At 40.8% G+C, this 16,235-nt stretch overlaps 1 protein-coding gene across 2 annotated transcripts; it reads right to left on the minus strand.

Annotated features, from left to right (window-relative positions):
• Positions 1-11,110: 11,110 nt before the first annotated feature.
• ACTG1 (actin gamma 1) lies at positions 11,111-15,044 on the minus strand. Of its 2 annotated transcripts, none has more exons than XM_014065875.2 (6): positions 14,916-15,044; positions 13,472-13,603; positions 13,137-13,376; positions 12,435-12,873; positions 12,145-12,326; positions 11,111-12,017 (listed from the first exon to the last, which is right to left on the minus strand). In XM_014065875.2, the coding sequence occupies exons 2-6, from the start codon at positions 13,592-13,594 to the stop codon at positions 11,874-11,876; spliced, it is 1,128 nt and encodes a 375-aa protein (XP_013921350.1). In that variant the 5' UTR covers positions 13,595-13,603; positions 14,916-15,044; the 3' UTR covers positions 11,111-11,873. The 2 variants fall into 2 exon arrangements, with proteins under 2 accessions (XP_013921350.1, XP_087566295.1); XM_087710169.1 differs by having other exon boundaries at positions 13,472-13,606; positions 14,916-14,993.
• Between the last annotated feature and the right edge of the window lie 1,191 nt (positions 15,045-16,235).

The raw sequence follows: 16,235 nt of genomic DNA on the forward strand, positions 1-16,235 counted from the left end.
GATACCATTTAATGACAGTCCCACGTAGAGCACATTCCAGTAGATACAGCATAGCAACAGAAACTCGAGGAGGCAACATAGCAGAAGAATTGGTGGGGGAGGACCCACATCTAATATGTTCTAATGAGGAGAATGTTTGTTCAGAAGAATAGTCTTGTTATTAAATTTCTATTTGGTCAGATCCGAGCTGCAAATCCAGACAACTGCTAGAAGGCAGCAGAGACCTCTAGAAATTCCTAATTCTTTACTGCCATCCACTGATAGTCTGGATGTTAGCAGCAAAGATTCAATAGAACACTCTTTATTTACCCATCAATTTCATGGAATGTTCAATTCCGATGCCCAGGCTTATGTCCCTTCCTCAACCTATTAGAAGAGCCAAGCTGTGCCTTTGTCTCTTGCCCATTGCTGACCCACTATTTACTTTATTTTGAGTAAATATGTAAAAGTTGGGGAAGGTCAATCAGGATCCTTAGTGACCAGTCTCCATGGTAGTTTCCTAAAGCTATGAGGATTTTATGTTTGTTTTTTTCAGTAATCAAAACTGTTTTCGCTTTCCAGGTGGCTGACAAGAAATTCAGAATGTGGGTTACAAATCGTTATTTCGAATCCTGTTTGTGCTTCTATTCATTTGGTTGGGGAGATAGCTCAGACAGTTCTGAAAGTCAATCCTTTTCAACCTATAATTCAGTGTTTAAATAGTTGGCTTCATGGGAACAAATGATAGTGTCACGTTCTTTAAGTGTTTGAATTGGGTTCTCTTTGGAAACCCAGGTTAAAAAAATGTTTCCAGGTTTATGTGGGGAGAAGCATATTTTATTTGGAAACCCCACCAAAGGCAATGGAGCCTACTGGAATGGAAAAGTATAGTCGGGCGGGATTGAAAATTTTTAGCAGCCAGTTCTCTAGGCGTGGCCATGGGGGCACGGCCTAGTCGGCTTCCTGCACCACAGGAGGGGTTCCTCGAGCCTCCTTGATGGAGAAAACGACCTCCCCTGGCTCCGGAAGCCAGAAACAGGCCTGTTTCCAGACTTCTGGTAGGCCCATTTTTGCCCTCCCCAGACTCTGGGGCTTTTGTTCAAGCCTCCGGGAGGGCAAAAATGGCTTCCCCAGGCCCATTTCCGGACTTCTGGTACTTTCGGTAGGCCCATTTTTTGCCCTCCCAGAGCCTCCGTGCAGGCCCTGTACTTACCTGGCATGATGAATGGGCCACATGGAGACTCCTGGGAGGGGCAGTGGGGGGGGTGTCAGCTGGCCCTTGTAACTATCGATTCAGTGAACGAGATTAAAATTAACATCTGGTTCACCCAAACCGGTCCGAACAGGCTAAACCGGTCCGAACCCTGATAATCTTAAAGAAGACAAGAGAAAGTGTTAATGAGCATCCCCACCCAAGATAACTTTCTTTTTTATTCAGTATGTCTCTAGGGAACAAATCAATTCTTCAATCTATGAGGCAAACCAGAAAAACAACGAAGGAACAATTCACACAGTGTTGTAAGCTATGCTGTTATTTACTTGAGGGAAAGTACCACCTACAGTACTGTATGTGTTGAAAAAATTAATGGGAAAAATTGAGTCAGGTATTCTAATATGCTTATTATGTAAGAACATTTGGAGTGGATGAGGAAGGCTAATTGCAAAGAAGGTTGTGAATTCTTTTTTAAAACCAAAAATGAAATAAATCCCTGAATTAGTCACCTTCAGCTTTCCCACCTCTCCAGAGCATGATACAATTAACCCATTGTGATGTTTTTGAAACATTCAGGAACATCATTAGGGGAAATGAGTTGTACAAAGGATGCATCTGGAGAAGAATTTGTTTTAGAAAGAATTACCTTAGAAAATATACACACCTTTTGAATAGGAAGACTTACTATTTAATTCTATATATATAAAAAGCAAGTACCATTCACTCATCACGAAATCTCCAGAATCGTAAAGCCTACCAACTTGAAATTTGGCACGCATGTTCCTCTTGGCCTCTAGGTGCTCGCTAAGAAAGGATTATTTGAAATGACCATCAGATCATTAGTATTTCTTATACAGTAATTAACATGCTCTGATGCTAAGGAATTCTATTCCTCCTCCCACCTGAAAAGAACTCTGTTCCAATTGCCAGTTGCCTTATATTAACACACTCTGATGCTAAGGAGTTAGACATTCTACTCCCCCTCCCCACCTGAAAAGAACTCTGTTCCAACTGCCAGTGGCTTTACATTCCGTTATCTCAGTTCAATCAGGCAGACATTCCACTTCTTCACTCAAGAAGTGTCGAGGGCTCCTTACAGCATTAAACGTTGGTACCTCACCAAAATGTCTATGCCTTCCACCTATGGAACTGCTTCCAGACTCAAGGCGGCCAGAGTGATATTCCCTTATGTGTTTCAATCTCCAGCCATTACTGAGCCAACGGATTGTGAACCAAATCTCTCCTGCAAAGCCCTATCACATAGTTTCGTCATGAAGCACAGGTATCCAGCTACTAGTAATAGATATAGTATAAGTAACATAATCTCAAGGAAAAAGCATGCTCTGGGTGGGGGGAAAGTCCATCCTTTTAAATGAATATTGTAGGCCGTGGAATAAAAACAGATGACTGTTGGTGAAACATTATGTTTTATTTCCTGCATCACCACTTATTATGCTTCATATCGAAGTGTATGATGTTCACTAGGCAGGAAGGAATTTCTAGCAGAGGTATTGCTTTATGTAGCCATGCACATGCATGTGTATACAGAAATGTAAATGTATGTATGTAATGTATGTGAGTCATAGAATCATAGGGCTGGAAGGGACTCAATCTAAGTACAATAGAAATTCAATGTGAAGAACTTCCTGAAATAGTTTGAATCAATACCATGTTCCGCCACCTAAGCTCCAGAGTAGGAAATTGCCAGCTAGAATCTCTTCTGAGGTATATGAAGCAGTTAGCACTAAAGGGTTGGTGGGTGGGCTCATATTTCTATGCTGGTCACATCCTGGTTTTCCAACAGTAGAAGAATGACACAGAGCACCACATGGGGGCACCGTTTCCAAGCACTCTTGGGAGATATATCACTAATTTGGATAATAATGTAGCATAGTTTTTCAAGCTCAGCAAGTCTATGGTGGGTGGACTTCCAAAATTCCCCAGCCAGCATCAATACCTCCAGTTGAAATCCACTCATCTTAAACTTGCTGAAATTGAGAAACACTGATCTATATATTGATAGGATGTTGACTGGAGCAGAAATTCTCACAACTATCCAAACATTCTGAAGATTTGCTTACATACCACTTTTGGCATTCAAACATCTGGGGATTCTCCAACTTCTAATGTATAGCATCCATTGAGGCTTTGTAGGTAGTTCTTACAATCCAAGATCAGGAAGTTGACAATACTCAGCTGGTTTTAGCTTAGCTTTACAACTAAGGTAAGGGTGGATCCAGCTAAATTCAGGGGATGAAATAAGGAGCATCCCAGAAGGGCTATGTCAAATCATACACTTTCCAGGGAAACTACAGGGACATGAATAAGAATCTGCTAAGGTTCTGCTGAGATTGACATGAATTATATTTTGCCCTTTAAAGGATCAGGAATCTGAAGAAACAGGGCTCCAAACAATGAATGTAAAATGTGATTTCGTTTCTCAAATCTTTTGCAAAGGTTTTGGAATGAAGAAGGTGCAGTTGTTCTGTTACAAGCTAAATAAAGATAAGAAAGCATTGAGAAATGAAAATTATCTGGAGGGGTCAACAAATTATAAGGAAGGTGCAAAATGGACACTGGTATAAGAATGTTCCCAAAGTCTGAAAAGGAGAGAGGGGAAAGGAAAAACTGATATTTCCAGTATTTGCTGCTTTTGGGGAGCGGGTGGAGGCAAAGGAGAGAATCAAAGCATCAAATGGAGTAATGAGAACAATGTGAGCAGTTTCATTTTAATTCCAAATCATTTGAACTATAATTCCCAGCAGCTAGTGTGGTGGATGTGAAAACTGTTGGGTATTTGCTCTGGAGGCCTCACGTTTTCCATCTAAGTGGCTCCTGGGGAGGAACAGGAGCTGTGCTCTTCTATCTTTTGATGCTGTCCTATGGCAGAGAGTGGACGCATACAGTGGTGGGTTCCTACCAGTTCGGACCGATTCAGCTGAACCGGTAGTGGTTTGGCGGCCTGGGTCGCTGGAACTGACAGCGACCTAGGCCTGCCACGCCCCCGAACTGGTTCTCCTACGGCGATGCCAGCTTGATTTTTGGTTCTGTGCATGCGCAGAACAATTTTCATTGCACAAATTTAATCCCATTTTTTAATGTTGTGCGCATGTGCAGACCTTTTTATGTGCAAATATGCACACATGTGCACCAAACCGGCAGTAATGGTAGCAGCAACCCACCCCTGGACAAATAACACTTCTTATGCGTACGCTGCTTCTCAGGGAGGACTATTGGGAAGTCATGTGCAACCTGCTGAAAGTAGGTTAAGAAAGGATCTGCAACCGAAAGCTCTTTGCCAGCTCTAACCATCATCCTCATTCCACATGTCACATGTGCTAAAGAAAATCAGGAGGAGCTTGATGGTCCCTTTTCAATCCAACAAATTTAATTAAAAGGCATCAGCTTTTGTGAGCTAGATCAAAAGGCTTATGTTTTTTGTTTGGAAGGCAGCTAACAGATTTCTTCTGATCTGGGGCAACCACTGACAAACACAGTTCTCCTACAGTATTTGCTAAAGAAGGAGAGGTGGTTATAATAATCAGATTTGCTAATAGAACTGATTCACCATCTCACACACTCCCTTAAGTGGCCCTCTGGCAAAGGAGTAGCTGATGAGGCCAAGAGGTCCATCAAGGCAGGCTAATGCAGAGCTAGCTTTATGGTGACTTGATTACTCAGCACTTCATGAGTCAACAACTGAAAACAGGAACTGCTGAGAAACAGTGTGCTGGATCTAGGGTTAGTTGCTATGATAATCTTGCACGTGGGATCCAGTTAAGATGGCTTTAATTTATGCATGTGTGAGTAATTGAATGATAAATATCTTCATTTGATTTATTATTAAGGGCCTAAGGGGAAAAAGCGCTCTGCATTGCAAAATATGGCTTTTTATGTACCAAGAAAAACATGAAACAATAAACTCAGGACCTGAAGACTTACAGTCTCGTTAAGTGTCACCAGAATACACTAGAATTAAAAATTATACTTGTGTGAATCAGTCAAATATTAGAACAAGGATCAGTGAAATGTAAGTCACAGAATTCTGACTTACATTGGCATGTTGGTCAGAAATATGAGAAAAGGAATGTTTTTCCTGTGTACCTTTAAGAACACATTTTCAAGAGTATCTTTTGGGGAGAATCACCCAATATGGGTGAGCCTTGCCTATGAAATGTTTTCAGATTTGTAAATGTAATCATGTTTATCAAAGGAGAAGCTAGCTCACCGTTGATTCTTCATTCTCTTGGATACTGATTCAGGAAAATTAAGAATGAGTAGAGATGCTTTTCTCAGCATCTGTCCCAGCACTTGAAAGCTCAACAGGTATAGTGTTCCTCTGAAAGACAGATTGAAAATTGGGGCTGAAGACAATTGTAGCTCTACTGGATTCAAAACCCCTTTGTTCCCTCAAAAGACCCCACCTGATTAGGTTCCCCAGTTAGGCCAGTTTTTGACTAGCACAAGTAATTTCTCCACTCCTATCCTACACCATTTATGTCAAGTAGGAGGCTTTAAAAATATATACAGCTAGTGGAGCTTTATCCCTCCTGCTGTAGCTAGAATGAGCCTCGCTCCTCACCACACTTCTATTTTTACTTTGTTGGATATAGCAATAGAAAGTGCATCTAAGACCCACATACTGGAAAACATGAGAGTGATTGAGAATGTATGTTCCCTAAAATCTATCATGTTGACAGGAGATGGTGGGAGAACAATAGCAGTAGACTTATATACCGCTCTCTAAGCGGTTTACAGAGAGTCAGCATATTGCCCCCAACAATCCGGGTCCTCATTTTACCCACCTCGGAAGGATGGAAGGCTGAGTCAACCCTGAGCCGGTGAGATTTGAACCGCTGAACTGCTGATCTAGCAGTAGCCTGCAGTGCTGCATTTAACCACTGCGCCACCTCGGCTCTTCTTCAGTCACTAGGATAAGGCTCAGTTTAAGCCCATGTAGACGACTGTCATTATATGGCTGTAGTGTATATGAACAACTAAGAAAAGGAATCAGGTATAAATGTTTTATATAAATATTGAACTGAAATGCTGGGGGTTCTTTTGATTTACTTTGAAAGCATCAATTTGCCTCCATAACATTAAAAGTTACACCAATGTGAAAACTTGACTTTCCAATGGGATGTTCATAGGAATGGTGATTGTTGGAGAATTACGTTTTTTTAAAAAACTTTCCTTAGTTGCTTGAAATAAAGCATTTTTGAGTTCCTTCAACTGTAAGAACACATCTCAAGAGTGATAGACCTACAAAGAACAAACTCATCTGAACCTGGATCTCTACAAAAATCTTCCTGCAGGGTAGAATAAATCTATTCCAGGAAGAAGTGAAAGGTCTACATATGTATGTCAAAACCTGTGGTTGAAGGATGTGTCACAATCTGTCTGTATAGGCTTGTGTGTGGGGACATAGGGTCCCACACAGTCATGGGGCTGGTTGGCCCCATGATAACCCATGAGAAATCCCCTGAGCCCCCCCCCCCCCGGCTGTCTGGATTAACAACTCTTAGTCTTCTCATTCTGGATCTCTCCATTTCTTGCAACAATATGATGTTGTTTTATTTTTTTACATTTTTAATCTTAAATTACTTGGGTTTTATGTTTTATATTATTGATTAAATTATACCAGAGGCCCCCTGTGAGGAAGATGAGTGGTTAATAAGATGATATAGATAGATGGTTGGTACGTAGGTAGTAGAAAGATAGATGATAGATAGATAGATAGATAGATAGATAGATAGATAGATAGATAGATAGATAGATAGATAGATAGATAGATAGATAGATAGATACGGATGGATGTCCTCCAGGGGTTGGTACCAGGAGAGTATAGTTAAGGTTCTAAACAAGAGACATAGAGAACATCTGGAAAATGTAACCTTCATAACAGAGGTGGAGCAGGTAAAAGCCAGCATTGTTATTGGAAGATGCTAGGGCCTCATGAAAGTTCCTGCAGGCAAGATACTTTGCTTGACAGCAGGAATGCTAGAATTGAAGTGGGAGAGGGACAAATCAACAGTTCAACAGCCTGGGGGAAGAGTTGAATTCATCAGTCTAGCTCCTCTGATGTTTAGTAGGTGACATCTGGCTGTCAAATCCCCTAAGATGAGGGTCTTTTTATTCCAGGACAAAGGAGCCCAAGGGTGTGGAATGCAGGGAGGAGGTGGAGAATGAGACTTGAATCAAGAGAACAGCAGGAGGCACAGTACACAGTGTTGGCAGCATTGCACCCTCTGTTAATTCCATTACTCACCCAGCTTATGCACACAGAGTTTAGCATTTTGGCTCCCTTTCATTGTGACTTCTGTCCCCAACTACTATTGCTAGGTGATGCCCCCCCCTTTTTATGGTGGCTAATTAAATGCAAAGGGTTGGAACACAACAAGAGGTGTTGTCAAGATGTAACTATCCATTTTGAAAAGAATGGGACAGGATGTAAGAGGAACACCTCACTACCAATTATAGCTATGTTGAATTGGCCATATTTTATTGACTCCCCCTCCCCAAACAGAGTAAATGATGGTTACACAAATTCTAAGGGTGCGGTTACTTGATTTTATAATATTCTTATGAGCAAGTGATGATTAAAATATAAATATTAAGCTTGGCACAATTGTTGTCATTTCCTTTCCATTTCCCAACCAAAGAGAGGTGGTGCAAAGCACTGCTGATTTTATCCAGTAATAGTTTGGGGGGGAAATGCCCTAAACTGTGGCATGGGTGATTAGTTATCAATTATAATATTGACAAAATGAACAAAATCCCTGGATCTACCACATCAGATTTAAATTGCATTGGAACATTTGAATGTGTAAGTGAAGCAGATGGATGTCAAAAAGACATCCAAAGAATAACGGACAGTTCAAGACTGTAACCTTAATATTTTTTTAAAAGCAATTACAAGCCAAGTGATGCAAACAGTTAAGGGGCAGAGGATAAACAGCAAGTCAAGTGTTTGCCCTCTTGAGTTATTTATGAAAATAATGTGATATAAATAAAGAACCCTAGAACTGATTATTTTTAAAGAAACGATGAAGGCATAGAAAGAAATAAGATTATTAATTTTAGAAATGGGTAGAGCATCTCCATGGTGAAGAAATCAAAGAAAGGACAAGAACTAAAGAAACTTGGGGTTATCAAGAGAAAAATTCCAAAATTTTAAGTTGTTGAATTTTATTAATATTGTTTTGGCAAAAGATGCAAAAGCATCTCAGCTTAGATAAGATTCAGACAAGAAATTAAAACTTCATCACAGTCAGCAAGATGGATTTGGCATTTTTATCTGCCTACAGCATTGAGTCCTTCCAAAGGATAGGCAGATATGTTTTATGGTATTAAAGGTTTCCTCGTTCCCAGTAAAGCTGCCTTTTGCAATTGACTGATGGAGATTTTGTCAACAGGTTATACTCCAGTTGTTTTGGGATTGCACCCAAGGTGCTTATTAGTATTGGTGCTATTTTGCTTGCTTTTGCCAGTTGTTCTATTTCTATTTGTAGCTCTTTAGATTTTTGTTTTATTTTCTCTTCTGCTCTGTTCTCAAGTACTGCCACGTCCACTATCCAGACTTTTGTCTTTTTTATTGAAAATTATTAAGTCTGGAGTGTTAAGTGGCAGGTACCTGTCGGTTTGAATTCTAAAGCCTGAGCACTTCAGCTTCGTTATCTATTATTTTCTCTATTTTATGTTCCTACCAGTTCTTGTTTGCATTATTATTGTTAATGTTGATATTATAAATGAAGCATGGGTTTGACACTTGTAGATAGAATTGCAGAATCACTTTCAGGAATCCAAAGCAATCAAATACAAATAGATTAAATTTATTATAAAAGTATATAAAGAGTTAATGCTGTGAACCTAAATATATACCAAGTCTTACACCGGGTTCTAAAAGATCCAGGAACAAATGAACTTTCTTGCGGCCTCTTCCATGAACAGTAACTGATTCAGCAGCTTCCACTTTCTCCATGCCTTAACCTGCCCAGGCAGCGATCCGAAGATTTTGTACTTTTATGGGATTAAAAAAAAGCATGCAGTAGTAAGAACAGCTTTAATCTGTCAGCCAGAATCAGCATCTCATCTGCAAGTATATTCATTTTTAAAGTGCATTTGATGCCTCCACATTTGGTATGTTCAATCAAATTAAGATTGAAGCAACCAATTTGATCTAGTGGTTAAAGCACCAGTCTAGATACCGTGAGACTGAATTCTATTCCTGTTTTAAGCATGAAAGCCTTCTGGGTGACCTTGAGCCAATCATTTCTCTCAGCCCAACCCACTTTGTAGGATTTGTTATGGGGAAAATGGGAGCAAGGGATTTATGTATGTTGAATAAAAACCTAATAAACTTAAAATAAAGAACAGATGGAAGATTTTCTGTGTATTTGACTGGACTCTTTATCCCTTTCCCACTATCCCCAATTAAGTTGTGGGGGGAAATTGAAATTGACTGGAAAAGTCAATTTTGAAAAGCTAGGCTAATGATTGATAGCTCCTACCCATAGGGCTCCTGATAAGTTTCCACTTTTTGCATCATTAAGAGTTTTCTAATTATCCACAATACATCCTTTCAGTGGTAGGTGCAAATAAAGTGTTTTATCCATAAAGTTGATTACTTTGAGAAACTCTTAATGGCTCCATGCTAATAAATGCTTCACTGATCCATTAAGTTGGCAACAGACTTCCAGAACATAGATAATTGCAATGTCATTGTTTTCTCAAATGATTAGTTCCATAATTGTAACAGTACATTTTCCAGAGGCTAAATATATTTTAATTGGGTTAGTATAAGAATTCTTATTCTAGACACATGAAAATTTTTAATAGCTAAATGTAAATTAGCTTTATTGGAATCACTGCAGCATAAGTGCCAGATCATTGTCTTCACAACACTTCATTTTCAAATTCTTTTTGTCTTAAAAAAAAAAGCTGATATCTAAATAAGCCAAATCTATTGGATTTTGTAGATCCACAAGGATCTAAAGCTAAATTTGCAGGATAGGCCTTTCCAGATTTGGGAAATGAGCTCCATAGAAATCATTCTTAAGAAATGTTTATATATAGGATATACAGCATAAAATACTATAGCATTGCTAGTTAAAAATTGCACTAAACAAAATAAGCACAATTGGTACAGATAAAAATTGGAAATTCTCCCTTCAGGATTTCCTTTGAACCCTTTTAAGCAAGACAAAGTAAGCTTTTCAACACGCTATTATGTCTTAAGGAACAATATTCAGCTAGGGAAGCATTCCCTTACAAGTTTACTTGGCCAAAAAAAGAGTTCACTACCCTGGAGTTCCCTGGTTATTGTATTTTTTCCAATATCTCTTGCAAAATAATGAGGTTTGGTAAAAATTGGAGGATTCCCTAGTGTTGGTAGTGAAGACCAGCATGCAGAAAATGTGTTGGAAGCAGAAAAAAGGTCAATAACATTGCAATTTGCAAGGCTACCCCATACCACCCCAACCCCAAGTAACAACAAACTTCTATTGGTCTCACTTTTTTGAGGCAGAATTATGAAGACACAAAAGCTTAGTCTTTTAGGAACTGAATTTGCACATTCATCCAAATGCCATATCTTGCAGTGAAAATGTGCAAAAGTTTTCAATAAAAAACATCTGAAATGTTTTGCAAGGCTTTGTGGGCTAGCACCTTGTCTATGAAAAAGTACATCTTTTTGTTATTTTGCCTACATTTCATGTTCTCCATATGCTAGTACATTTCAGACACATTATGTAAATATTTAGCTTTGTTAAGTAATACTGGAGGTGATAGGAACATTTATTGTAGCAGTGATGGATACATTGCTAGTTACAAATTTTGTGACTTACTAAATGCATTGTGCAGAATATATCAAATGAAAACGGGCATTATAGTAAATAATCTCCCCTAAGACAATGCACATTTCATTTACTGCAGCGCTTTTATTTTCCTTTCACAATGAAGTGTTGGGCATTACAATTCTCAACTTTTGGATGACTTACAAATTTTGGTTTTCTACTGTCATATGACAACATTAAGGCAACGTACAAAAAATGTTACATAAATTAAACCTGATGATTAAATTTACAGGTGTCAGTTCCAACATTGGAGCAAATCAAGTTGAACAATGTTTTGCCCAGTGATGTCTTGCTGGGACAAAGGTGAGCAAGGAAAGAAAAACAGGTTCATAAGGCTTGGACACAATACATTTCCAATCCTGTTAGGAACAGTGGCAAGACAAAAATGGCCATCCTTTTCACAAACTCTTGCCAGCCTCAACAATAAAGACCTGGAATTCTTAGCGCTTTGTGTAGTGAAGTGTGGTCTTTTGCTACCCTGTACAGATCTATGCTCAGACTCCATTGCAGCATAGCTGGTTACACACTGAGACTACTATCCCAGTTAAACATTATGTTCGTCAACACTATCCGTACTGTGTCCTAGGCCAGATGTGTATAGGGTAGTTATACTGCTATGTACAAAGGGAACTTTAGTTCAGGGTCTTAGCAACAGGAAGCTATCCTCAAAAGGTTATTGGAGACAGACTTCCCAATGACAAATGTTTGAAGAGAAGGCTTATTCCAGTTTCATGAGGCTAGCATGAGGCGTATATATTTGCCCAGGCAAATTTATACTGGTGAAAAAACTTAAATGCAGTAAAAACTGCACATTTGCCATAGTCCTTTTAGAAGCATTTACGGTGGACAATAGATGGGCCAGACTCATCATATTCTTGCTTGCTGATCCACATCTGCTGGAAGGTAGAGAGAGATGCAAGAATGGATCCACCAATCCAGACAGAGTATTTGCGCTCAGGAGGAGCAATAATCTGGAATAGAAGATAGAGGAGAGTTAAAAGGCTATTTCATAGGTTATTCTGCCCAATAGCTCTGACGTCAGTTGAGAAAAATATCACCAAGAATCTGCCCTAGCCATTACGATGTTATTAACCTCACCTTGATCTTCATTGTACTGGGAGCCAGTGCTGTGATTTCCTTCTGCATTCTGTCTGCAATTCCAGGATACATTGTGGTACCACCAGACAATACTGTGTTGGCATATAGGTCCTTTCTGATATCCACATCACACTTCATGATAGAATTGAAAGTAGTCTCATGAATGCCACAGGACTCCATACCTAGAAGAAAACACACATGATTGCACTTGTATGCCAAACTACTTTTAACTCAATCTGTTCATTTATTCAATATTAATTAACCATACATTTCTTTGGAGATTGTCTTACCTAAGAAAGAAGGCTGGAAAAGGGCTTCGGGACACCTAAACCTCTCATTTCCAATTGTGATCACCTGGCCATCAGGCAATTCATAGCTCTTTTCCAAGGAGGAAGAGGAAGCAGCAGTAGCCATCTCCTGTTCGAAGTCCAACGCAACATAACATAACTTCTCTTTTATGTCACGCACAATTTCCCTTTCAGCTGTGGTGGTGAAACTGTAGCCTCTCTCTGTCAGAATCTTCATGAGGTAGTCTGTGAGGTCACGGCCAGCCAAATCAAGTCGCAAGATGGCATGAGGGAGAGCATAGCCCTCATAGATGGGCACAGTGTGTGTGACACCATCACCAGAGTCCATTACAATACCAGTGGTACGACCAGAAGCATACAGGGACAACACAGCCTGGATGGCCACATACATGGCTGGAGTGTTGAATGTCTCGAACATGATCTAAAACGAAAGAAAGCACTTATTAAAAAATGAACAGTTCTAGTCACTAATGCACACCCATGCTGACATGCAAAGTATTTTGATGTGAGGAGAAACCAAAAGAAAGCAAGCAGAAATACAACTGAAACCTGAGAGACTTGAAGGAAGGAAATGCCAGAAGAGTACAGAATCCTGAAAATAACCAAAAAAGAGAAGTTGTAATTTGAAAGAAATGATGGAAATGGATGGAAATAATAGATGCAAAACATGCACCAATGCTGTACCTGTGTCATTTTCTCTCTGTTGGCCTTAGGGTTCAAAGGAGCTTCTGTAAGCAGTACTGGGTGTTCTTCAGGAGCAACACGAAGCTCATTGTAGAAAGTATGATGCCAAATTTTTTCCATATCATCCCAGTTGGTGACAATTCCGTGTTCAATGGGATATTTCAGGGTCAGGATACCTCTCTTGCTTTGGGCTTCATCTCCCACATAACTGTCTTTCTGTCCCATACCAACCATGACTCCCTGGAAAAAAGGGAGACACAAATTAGCACATCATAAAAAAAAGGCAAGCTCCATCTTTCAATAACTTAATATCTTGTGTTATTTTGGCAACTTACCTGGTGGCGAGGGCGTCCAACAATTGAGGGAAACACAGCCCGAGGAGCATCATCTCCAGCAAAGCCTGCTTTGCACATTCCAGAACCATTGTCAATGACAAGTGCTGCAATTTCTTCTTCCATTTTTCAGATCTGCTTTCAATTAAAAAAAAATGCTTAGCAACCATGATTTGTTCCATCCCTGCAGCAACAATCTTACATCAGCAATGAGTGCTTAGATCTGACGCTACCACTTTTTACCACTAGAGGCTGCTCTGAATGCCTTTATGTCTGGAACCCCACCCACTTGTGCTTTCTCACCATGGCTTAACACTTCTACTTCATTTAACTTGCATTGCAGAATCAGCAAGTTCTAATCCCATTTTCTGAGCTCTGCCACACCAAAATCCACCAGTCCTCTAATGCTTATCTATTAATATCATACTGACTTCAATAAGAACTACCTTTTAAACAGACAGAACTGTTTAACCTACTACAGTAGAAGTCTCCCAAAGTTTTGAATTAAATACTCTGAAACACCAATGCAGTATATGTACATGAGGCGCTTTCTCCACACAAAAGGCTGCCCTCTTTCCTCTAACCAAATTTAGTTGACATTCATACTGTGAAAAGCTTCCTTTATACAAATTTCTTCCTACTTAAGATTCCACGAGGTATGCCATTATTAAGGCATCTTTATCTGAAAGGCAAGCCACATTCAGTGCCCATATGGTTCCCAGGAAACCAATTCCTATTTAACGCCTCAACCAAGACCATAACATTTCACAGGTTTATCCCATCTTCTGCTAATTAAAAAAAAATTAAACATGTCATACATTGCTCCCTATAGGTATGGAGGCGTTTCAGCCCAGCGTGTGCGCGTTAACCCTGACCAAGAGAGACACAATGTGCCCAGCTTCTTTCATTATGCCATTCTAACCCCGCCTTCCCAAACCACCTTCCCCGCCGTTCTTTGATTTCCCTAATGAAGACGCCTCATTTTCCAAGCCTCTTTTCCCTCACAAGTCCTCCCTCGAAAAAATAGCAACCTTGCTTCTCTTCTCCCCCCCCCCGACACGTTATTCTTCGCAGGTTTTCCCCCACCTCACTTCCCGCCTGATGACGTCAACGAGCAAAACCAGCCAACCGCATCCGAGCGGCTGTTGCCAGGCAAAACAACTCCGCCCCCCACCAGAGTATCCCATTCAGGCAACCGTTACGCCCACGAACCGGTAAGCTCGCGCCGATTCCCCCATAGAACGTTTCTGCCGCTGTCTCCCCCCCTCCCCGCCTCAAGAAACCGGCACTTGAAGAGCCATTAACGGCTCTCCGCCACGGCCACTCGATCGGTATCCAAGGTCATTTTAATCAATGAAAAGCGCGTCGTCCTCCTCCCCAACGATTTAAAAGGTTGGAAAAGGAAAGAGTCCGATGGGGAAAAGCAGCCCAGATGATGCACACCTACCTGTTAAAACGGCAGGAGATTTCAAGGGAAAAAAATAAAAGGAGTCGAGCTGCTGCTAGATCCGCTGCCGCCGGCTGAGTGAGACCTTTCCAACGCCAGCCCCGCCCCTTTTATACCCAGGGGGAGTCGGGCCCCCTCTCGCCGGCTGAGAACATCGCCATATATGGAGATCTTTCACAAGTGCGCGTTCTCATTGGCTGATGGGGCCAAGGCCACGTGGGGCAGACGAAGGCGGCCTGGCGACGCCCCTCTGAACCCCGGAATCTGTATGAGCCGCGGGAGGAGATGAGGGGGAGGGGCGCTCCTCTTTGCAGAAGACCCCCCCCCCATCGCCGCAACCCCCTTGTTTGGCTCCATTTGCAGGTGAGGAAGACGGCGCTGAAGGGGTTCGGGGAAGGGCAATAGAGAAAGTCAGCCCTGTAGCCTAGGATGGAAACGGGCGTTCAGGAGTCATTGAATCAGTCCCGAGCTTCTTAAAGGGGGGGGTGGTGTATTGGGGTACCCGGAGGTTCAGTACTTCAGGGGGAGGTAGTGTGGTAGCCCCGCCAGATGTTTCTGGTTTGATTTCCCACTCTCTTTTGCCCTGACCCCGTTTTCTGGAGGTGATGGATGTACAAAACATCTGGAGTGTACTCGTTTGCCAAACCCCTTATCTGTATTATTGCATTTGGGGGTTCTGAGGCTTCTTGTGGCCTGGTTACTGGCCACACAATGAAGGAACTGTAGTGCCAGCAGATATCACACACACACACATACAAGCAAAAAAACACAAATGTAGGGTATCTACGAGGGAACCAAGATCACACATGAATCTTCATTTGAAGGGATTGCTTTTGGAATATGGTACTTGGCTATCATAGAGAAGGAGTAAGTACTCATGTGGCAGTTGGTAATGTAGCTTTTAGTGAAGTAGTTCAACACACCTGAGAAACTCAAAGCAGGAAGATTTTTAATCTAGCCAAGGAACTATCAGTAGGAAAATTACTATTAAGTCCTCTAAATGCCAAAAGATAACTGCCACTGCATCTGTTTCACAACCGTCAAGGACAAGAACTTTGTCCTTTTTTAATGCAATGCCATCTTTTTTCTGGCCCATTCCTGTGTTTTTTTTAAAAAGTGCTTCATTGGTTGAAATGGTCCACATATTGCCAAATTTGATTGGTACAATACCTCACACGCTGCATTCACAATAGTGAAGATCCCATTTTATTGTTTTCCATAATGTGGGGTGCTTCTTTTGTACTGGATTATAACTCCTATGATCCCTCACTGATATAGTCAAAACACCATGCTATTGGAGATGATAGGAGCTGTAGCTTA

The sequence above is a fragment of the Thamnophis sirtalis genome, unplaced genomic scaffold, assembly GCF_051295495.1.
Source record: "Thamnophis sirtalis isolate CommonGarterSnake01/CBP01778 unplaced genomic scaffold, rThaSir2_p1.2 scaffold_3, whole genome shotgun sequence".
Taxonomy (NCBI): Eukaryota; Metazoa; Chordata; class Lepidosauria; order Squamata; family Natricidae; genus Thamnophis; species Thamnophis sirtalis.

Bases quoted from the DNA above. Each gene is read 5' to 3' on its own strand.
- ACTG1 (XM_014065875.2), bottom strand. From the start codon at position 13,594: ATGGAAGAAGAAATTGCAGCACTTGTCATTGACAATGGTTCTGGAATG. The intron at 13,377-13,471 runs GTAAGTTGCCAA...CCTTTTTTCCAG, and splicing joins TTGGACGCCCTCGCCACCAG to GGAGTCATGGTTGGTATGGG. The intron at 12,327-12,434 runs GTAAGACAATCT...GTTTTCTTCTAG, and splicing joins TTTCCAGCCTTCTTTCTTAG to GTATGGAGTCCTGTGGCATT.